This window comes from Clarias gariepinus, chromosome 13 (genome assembly GCF_024256425.1).
Source record: "Clarias gariepinus isolate MV-2021 ecotype Netherlands chromosome 13, CGAR_prim_01v2, whole genome shotgun sequence".
Classification (NCBI taxonomy): domain Eukaryota; kingdom Metazoa; phylum Chordata; class Actinopteri; order Siluriformes; family Clariidae; genus Clarias; species Clarias gariepinus.
This window is the reverse complement of record NC_071112.1, coordinates 16239326-16248709: the sequence shown is the minus strand read 5'-3', so window position 1 is coordinate 16248709 and position 9384 is coordinate 16239326. Positions and strand designations below refer to the sequence as shown.

At 37.5% G+C, this 9384-nt stretch overlaps 1 protein-coding gene across 1 annotated transcript; it reads right to left on the bottom strand.

Annotated features, from left to right (window-relative positions):
* Positions 1-2780: 2780 nt before the first annotated feature.
* LOC128535893 (enhancer of rudimentary homolog) lies at positions 2781-7540 on the bottom strand. The gene is made up of 4 exons (XM_053509976.1): positions 7454-7540; positions 4981-5068; positions 4708-4828; positions 2781-3396 (listed from the first exon to the last, which is right to left on the bottom strand). The coding sequence occupies exons 1-4, from the start codon at positions 7454-7456 to the stop codon at positions 3294-3296; spliced, it is 315 nt and encodes a 104-aa protein (XP_053365951.1). The 5' UTR covers positions 7457-7540; the 3' UTR covers positions 2781-3293.
* Positions 7541-9384: the final 1844 nt, after the last annotated feature.

Below are 9384 nucleotides of genomic sequence, written 5' to 3'. Positions count from 1 at the left end.
ACACGAGCGTGTGAGGCGATCTCAACACAAAGGTAGAAAAAAAAAACACACTCACACTGAGAGAGAGAGAGAGAGAGAGAGCGATTGGTGTATCCTCATCGGCTCAGAACAGCGGGGGAAAGAGAAAGAGATAAAGAGAGGGGGAAAAGGGGAAAAAAGGGGAAACTCTTTAAAAATACCGCCTGTGTCAGACAGAGTGACTGTGCAGTGACACGAGGCGAGAGAGGCACGAGAGCACTTACTGTACAACGGCTCCGTGCGCGCGCGTCTCAGGAGCGTCGTTATTACCTCACAGCCTGCTTCACCATTCCACCTCAGTATACCCCACACATAAACACATCATTAAACCTGCTTATAGTGTACTGAAACATAACATACACTGATTAGCCTTAGGGTTTATGACCACCTGCCTAATCCATACCATTCTGACAACACCATCATTAACCTTTTCTATTGAATCAGGCTACACAGGCCAGGCTTTGCTCCCCAAGTACATCAGTGAGCCTTGGCCAAACATTACCCGGGTGCCAGTTCACCGGTTTTCCTTTCTCGGGTCCTGACCACTGTTAACCAGGAACATCCCACAAGACCTGCAGTGTTGGAGGTGCTCTGACCCAGCCGTCTAGCCGCCACAATTTGGCCCTTGTCAAAGTCACTCAAATCATTTTGCTTGCCCATTCTTTTCTGCTTCTAACACATCAACTTCAGAAAAAAAGGTAACTAAATTGATTTTGTGGCTACTGTGAGAAGGGCCAAATTGCAATGGCTAGACAACTGGGTCAGAGCAACCCTAGAACAAGCTCTTGTGGGATCTTCCCAGGCTGCAGTGGTAAGGACATACCAAAAGTGACCCCAGGAAGGAAAACCAGTGAACTGCTGAGAGTGTCATGAGTGGACAAGGCTCACTGATGGGGAGTGAAGGCTGGCCCGTGCAGTCTGATCCAATAGAAGGAAATTGAGGAAAAGGTTAATGCTTTTGCAAATAGAAATGTGTCAGAACACTCTAACTTAACTTAGAGTGTTCTTAACTGTTTTGGTGGCAGCCTATTTAATATTAGGTTGGTGGTCATAATGATATGGCTGATCAGTGTAGACAGCAATACATTCGCAAATTATCTTTTAAATATTCAATAGCTTAGTAGAATTAACTCAGTAGAACATACAAATAGATGTTTATTCACCTTCCACTTCCATAGGAACACCTGCACATGTCCTAATTAATGCAGTTATCCACTCAGGGAATCAAGTACAACAGCACAATGTAAAAACAACTGCTCAAGCGCTTTATTTAACCTTCACATCAAACAAAAGGGTAAATAAAAAGTGTGATCTTTGTGACTTTAAAACTGTGTCATGGTTGTTGGTGCCAGATGGGCTGCTTTGAGCATTTCAGTAACTGTTGATCTCCAGGGATTTTTTACACACAACAGTCTCTAGAGTTTAAACAGAATTGCGCAAAGAAAAAAAAGCATCCTGTGTGGGGAGTCTGTAGGCTGAAACACCTTGTTGATAAAAGATATTGGAGGAGAATGATTAGACTACACAGTCTGGAGTAACTCTCGCTTTGCAACAGTGGTGGGCAGAAAAGCATCTTAGCATATATACCATATTACCCAAACTACACAGTTGAAGACAGGAAAAGACACAGTGATTTTCTTTTTCTAATACAATATTCAGATTTGCAGTTTGGGTGAGCCTGTGTGTGACAGGAGTGAAACCCATTGTGGTCTTTCATTGTTGTGGCCCATCCATCTTAAGGTTCAAGGTTTTCTGCATCATAAAATGCTTTTCAGCTTACCACAGTTGTAAAGAATGATTATATGAATTACCACTATATATCCTTTTTGCCATTTCAAACCAATCTGGCCATTTTCCTCTGACCTCACTTATTAGCGGGGTGTTTCCCCACACAGAATTGTTACCAGTAATATTTTTTTTGTTCCTAACAACATTCTGTGTAAACAGTGTCCAGTGTGTGAAGCTCGACATTTAATGAAATAGTCAAACGAGCCTACAAGGTACCAACAAACACACTACATTGTGACAGGGATGTTTTTCTTCATTTTGATGTTTGATTTGAAAATTAACTGGGATTCGTCTTGCTTAGTTAGTTTAGTCTGCTATATTGAGAGTACTACACATACTGCCGTTTCTTTAAAAAAATTATCATAAAATAGTTCACTGCTACAGAATACAGAAGGGTTAAAATGAATAATACACATTGAGTTAGCAATTCAAATGAGAACTGTTGAAAATGTAAAAAGAAAATATTTAGGATCGGTTTAATAGATGACACCTTTTCTTTTCTGATAACACTAAAGATACTTAAGTTTTGCATCTGATGTTTTTTTTTTTTTTGTTTTTTTTTAAACCTAACAAGCTTTAATATATATTTTTTCACCTGCTGGAAATATAAAAAAAACAGACTAGACATACCTACAAACATCAACAAAACCGAGGCTTTATTATTCAATTAAGCTCCTGTATTTACAAGTAAAATATAAAGTATAAAGTATAAATTTAATGAAAAATAAAAAAAATTTCCAGTTAAAATTTCTTTCTTAAAAAAATTAATAAATAAAAGTCCCATCTTTTCCATTTCTTATAGGATTACCTTGAATTCCCTTTCTAATATCTAACCCATTATTTTGTTGCTGGTGTCAGCCCAAAACTGAGCCCAGAAATTAGATCAGTGCCAAGTGTAGTCAATTTACATAAGGATTAACATGATTATACTGTAACAATTAGCTGGTTATAACAACACACAAAGTAGTCAAACACAGATTAAACGAAATTATTTAATTATGGAGGAGTAAAATCTGTAAAGAGATATTTCCTTGTCCACTTAATGCAAGCAGGAAAAATAATTTTAATTAAAACAGTACACATAAAAACAAAAGTAGTTCCAAATCACATTTTCATGTAGACATTCTAGTTCATTCTAGTCATATGCATCACAGAACTGTACAGTTCAGGCTTTACATTTACTGGCCTGTAGAGCTAAGTCCGAGCCCTTTACTTTACCTGGTTCAGCTAGAAACAATCTGTAGAGTCATCTAAATATTAAGCTTAGTGTGTTAGTTTGGGGTAGGAACTAAACTCCAGTAGTAATTTTTTTCCAATGGTCTTAATGAACTTAAAGTGGTTATGTAAGACTCAAATTGAGAATTAGTTATCTAATTATCTGGCCATGATCATTTATATGCTTAGAAACAGTTTCTCTTTAAAGTGTCCAACTTCCCTGCCAAATTCCTCAAAAGTAAAAGCTCTCTGAACAGCATATTTGGGGCATTTTATTTCCCAGCCTGCTGAGCTTGGCGGCGCAGCAATATATAAATTTTCTCTTTGATCCAGTCTTTGTTGTTGGGTTGATATGTCTGTGTGTCAGCTCGGTACCTGAGGGATGAAAGCCAGAAACAAAGTGATTGTGAGCAATCTATTTTGCAGTGACATTTCTGCACGATAAATTTATTTTGCATGCAGGGTATGCAGTAATGTTTCTCCCCAAAAGAGTGGTTTTCCTAAAAAATTATGGTGTTTGCATAGTTTGCAAATCAAAGCTGGCATGAAGAGCTGAATAACTCTTCATGCCTGGCTGAAAATTGGGAATAAAATAAATTCTGATTTCCAGTTCAGCAAATACATAGCGAGAATCGGATCCAGAGGATTTACGCAAATCAATCACAAAGCCAAGGGAATGGAAGGACAGACATGATGATATATTACTCTTCTAAAACAATGTTGTCCAGGCAGCAGACCAAAAAAAAAAAAAAAAAAAAAACCCACAAAACAGAAAACCTAAACTCCTGCCCCTTATGTCACGATTCCATCCACTTTTACCATAAAATACAGTAAATTACAAAAGGTTTTTTTTTTTTTTTTTTTTTTTTTTTAAAAGGCAATTCATATTATCCAATTTATACTCTGAACTCAATTTAAAATCTTTTAATTTATTATTTTTATTGGATATCCTGTGTAGGGTCATGAGGGCCTGGAACCAGGGCAGAAGGCAGGATACACTATGGATGGAGTGCCAACCCATCACACATACACTTACACACTCAATCATAAACCCTAGGAAATTTGGAAACATTAAGCAGCCTACAATGTATGTCTTTGGACTGTGTGAGAAAACGGGAGAGCCCTGTGGATTAAAACACCAACCTTAGAGGTGTAAGGCAAAAGTGCAAACCACTAAGGCACCATAAACAACAAATTCATAGGTTTGATTCAATTACCAGTGCCAGTGCCACACAGAAAAGTTAATTAGATATAAAGTTGTGTGTGTTCAAATATTTGCTAAATTGTAATTAGTAATTTTGCTGGGTTATTCATTTATTCTTTTATACAAAAATCCTATTATTATGTCACTACTATAATTTGTGTTGCTAATTTGCGATGCTTTCTGAGGTGTGAGCCACCCACAGCTTTGGTCTGATATTGTCTGCTTTGTCACAATGTCCAACAAACATTTACAGCTGCTTAAATAAGTAATACTGTTTTTATCTGTGTGGCACAGGGGCATCATTTTTAGCACTGTACCCTTGCACCTCTAGGGTCAAGGGTTCGAGTCCTGCCTTGGGTACACTTGTTTGGAATTTGCAGGTTCTCCCCATGGTTGGTTGATTTCCTTTTAGTGGTGAGTGATTGAAAGAAAAAGGGCTTTTATCTGTGTACTTTGCAGAACTGTACAGAAAGCCTACTTACACCAAGCAGCTGAGATCTGCCAGGTCGTCAATGAAGTCAAACAGCTGACTAATGTCATATGTGATTGATGGACTGTTAGGATTCATTCTCTTTAGGTGCTCTTCGTACATTTTACACACTCCTGCCCAAAGAAAACATCTCAGATAAATAAAGAAACAGTGTTTACAGTGGTTGTTTTTTTCCTTATGGGTTTGGTCTAGTGTACACAGCAGGTACATCGGAAATAATAAAAATAATTGTAAATTTATACCAGGGATGTAAAGATTATCTTACCTTCCATGCACTCATTAACAGATTCATAATCAGCATATGTCCTCCCTTCTGGTCTCTTGGTAGGCTGAACAAGTAGAATAGTATGGGACTGCAATATAAGCCATTTAGACTGATATTAGTAATATCCACACACTACCACAAAAAAAAAATAATGCATAATATTAATATCTAAAGAAAACATCATTAACGACTTGAATCTTTTCTTTATAATTAACATGTTAATATGGCAGACACCAAGGGACTGCGTTAGCTGCCCCGGCACTTTTGCATTTATTTATGTCCAGTCAATACGACTGCGTAAAGAAACCGTCCGCTGCCTTCTTCGTTTTGGATAACAGACATGCTGCTGCCACTGCCTAAGACTGGCTACTATGCCACAGATTTTGGATTTCCGTCACCGCTACTGGATCGCGATAGACACATTGGCTCTGTTGCTGCAAGGGCCTTCTGACTTTTAATGCGAACATGTTTCTAAGGAGTCTGGGAGAGCTGCTTCCATTTTGCACCGATTTTGTTAATCTGCCACTGCCATTGCTCTATGCCACCATGCTTCTAAATAAATTCCCTGCCCTAATTCCCCAATCTTTTCTATAAATCTTCCCGTTATAATTTAATAAAAACCCTTTTTCCATGTAAGATATCACCTTGTGTCTGTCTCAGTGTTCCTCTTACAGGCCAATGACATACAGATAAGGTTAACTGGTGTTCCCAAATTGCCCGGTGTGTGTGTTCTGCAATGCCCCAAGCCTCCTGGGTAGGCTGCAGTCCCCTGCGACCCTGCATAGCTGCACTGCATAGAAGATAAATGAACGAAATGAAGGATTAGCTCTTGCATTATCTCGGCCTAAAGAGAGCAATGCATTAGTGCTTTAGTCCTGTAGTCAGTCCACCTCCACTTTTAACCACTCTGAAACGGATAAAATTATAACATCAAGCCGTCATTTTACAGCCGAGCTGAGTCTCTGTCAAAACTCACATTGTATAGCTCCATGCATTACGTCAAGTGGAGTTTGAGTGCAGTGTTGACTGTCTTCACTGCTTCTGCTCTGCATTCCTCTGTAACATGACTCTGAACTTCACAGCTCTTGTACAGAAACTAGCAAAAAACCATAGGTGTTATTACTGATGTTTGACACTGCTTCTTCTTCTGCTTCCTTGTTGTTTAACATGGGTTACATTACTGCCAACTGGTGGTTATATTATCGCCAACTGTAGGTGTCATTTCCCCTTCATCTTCCCGGCCTCGTAAAACCGAATTTTCCAGACCAGCCTTACTTGTCTAATGTGTCTAATGCTTCCCTGATCTTGTCTTGACTTATTCTTTGTGTTGAACACTTTGTCTGCTTTATCTGGCACCTCCACAAACCCTTTCTTCTTGTCACATTTCCTCTCAGGACACACCGCGTCTTTAGTTACAGAAGTTCTGTAAGTTTCATCACCGCCCCTATAGATCTCGCTCTCCTCAGCTTTCCAATCATTTAAAGACAACTTTTCAGTCCAGTCTTTCCTCAAAAAAAATAAAGTTAAAATTAAATGCTTCCTTTACTGATCAGTGACTCCCCATTCTAAATTACTCTGAACATTGCTTTTTACTCTCCCTAGTTACTTGAAGCGATGCCTCTCCTCCTCTTCTCATTTACTGTAGTCTCTCCTGGATATATTTCCTGCATGAGAGCAGTACCTGCTCGCCAGTCTCACTGTCATGTCATTGCTCACGGAGACCCGTTGGGTGTTTACTTACTCTGATTAAAGTGCTATTAAGGTTGCTGTATGCAATTAATACTTCCACCATTCGATTCCTCCTCTCCTTATGTCATCTATTCTGTCCTGTATTTCTGAATGTCTCGCTTTTGGTTTATGATCCCATTTCTGTTACAACAGTTGTTTGCTTTTCTCCACTGACTCTGGGTTGCTTCTTTTGTCTGCTCTTTTCTTTCCCCTGAATACCTGAATGGGCTGGGCTGTGTGTTAATTAAACACCATTGTGACCGAGGCAGTGATGTTCTCCCAGTGACGTCATCGCGGGACACCTTCTCTATCTTTTCTCAGGAGCAACAGAAACACAAACTGACCTGAGCATTCATTTATCAGTCTGAATATATTTACCGTGTTTAAGGCTGAATTACACTTCTCTTTATAATTTACAGAAAAATTATATTCATTATTCATATAGAGATATAACCAGGCTTGTCCGACCTGGAAAAGCTAAATTAAAAGCTACTGAAAGTAAACTTTGATTTGCCCTCTGGTAATTTTTTAAAAAATCTTTAGTTCAATAAAAACTGCGACTCATGTAGAGATATTATTATTATTATTATTATTATTATACTATGATAGCTGGCTTGCTGTGTTAGCTCCATCATCTGCCATTCATTCATTTCTATTTGGATGTATTTCCACTGTTAATCCAACAGAGGAGACCTGTAGAATATTAAACGACTTTTTCTTTTAAAACAAGAGTTTAATAACTTACCATATTTCAAAGAGTTGCTCCAAAATCCACAAACGCTAACCGTCTGGCTTTAGAATACACTGCCAAACATTAGGACTGAACTTCCTGTTACCTACATGTCAAAATTAAAGTCTCTCTACCGCTACTGCTTCAATTACATAATTAAAATGTATAATTAAATTATAAAATTTAATTATAATTAAATTAATTATAATAAAAAAAATCAGCCTTAACATTATGACCACCTGCTTAAGTACTAAATACTACTACTTAAAATGTATATTGAATCAGAGTGAAGGACCAGCCTTGGTCGGTTCTCATCACTGCAGAACGGGAACATCCCACAAGACCTACAGTGTTGGAGTTGCTCTGACTCAGTCGTCTAGCCATCACAATTTGGCCCTTGTCAAAGTCACTTAAATCCTTACGTCTGCTTTGAACACATCAACTTCAGGGACAAAACGTTAACTTGCTGCCCAATATATATTATTTATACCCACTTCCAGGCGTCACTGTGAAGGGGATATTTTATATGTATGTAGCTACTGTGAGAAGGGCCAAATTGTAATTGTTGATAGACAACTAGGACAGAAGAACTCCAAAACTGCAGGTCTTGTGGGATGTCCTACGCTGCAGTGGTCAGGACATACATAAAGTGATCAGAGGAAAGAAAACCAGCTTTCAGCTCTAACTGCTGAAAAGGGTTAATGCTGGTTTCCTTATAAACGTATGAGAATACACAGGTCATTACTGTTTTGGTGGCAAGGGGGGTACCTACTTAATATTAAACAGGTGGTTATAATGTTATGGCTTATCTGTTGGCTTATGGCTTATCTGTGTGTTTTTTATATACTGTGTGTGTATATATATATATATATATATATATATATATATATATATAGTTGTCTTTGAGGATCATTTATACAGTAATTTTGGACTACAGTAGGTCTTACATTAATTATTTTTCATTTAGTTTCACAGAGTTGTGCAATATGTTTTTGACCAAACTGTTCTATGTTGCAAATGCTCTCTTAATTAATTCGTTATTTTTTTATTTTGTTTATTATCGTGGTCTCCACAAAAATCCAGTACAATACAAAGCTTCAGTTAGGCAATACCTCAATCCTTCACTTCTCTTTGAAATGTTAGTGACATTTATTTTGAAAGTTGCCATGCCTTTCTGGAACGTTTCTTTACATCCACCCTACTGTGAGTAGACGCTCTCTAGTGGACATTAGGAGGAGAACACCCATACTGGAAGTATGAACCCAAATGCGGTAGGTTGACTTGGTCAAACGTAGATCAAACCAGATGGAATGTGTAGTAAGGTGTAAAATGTACTATATAAAAGATGTTATTCCTAACATTTGCACTAAAATAATTATTATATTCTTTTTTTAAAAGATAAACTGGTTTGGATTAAACCCATGCATATAAAGATATTACACATATACATATATACTGTGTCATACATTAAACTACATCATATTCCTACATCATATTCCTTCAAGTGCATTCACAGTCAGAGACAATTCAAAGACCAGCTCTTTTCCTTATGTTTTAGAGTCATCTACTTTTAATGCCAAATACAGTACCACCGCAAAGTGCTGAGCTATAATATAAATACAGTTGTAACCAGATGTTAGCATACACTCATCATAAACATAAATGTCATGCTAATATCTGGCTTGGAACTCATTTTCTGAACTGTTTTTTTTTTTTTTATAGAAATGATTGTACAAAATCCACCTGAAATAGAAGAAATTTATTGCACACGTTTTTAGTCATTTAAAGTTTTCTGAAATCAGAACAAGATCTACATCTACAGCACACCCACAGTAATATTTGCTTCCATGTCCCTTATTAAAATTCCATCAACAAGCTTCTGACAGACTTCTAGATGGCTATTTGATTACTCTTTTTGGCAGCATTATTAATGTTCAGTTAAATGT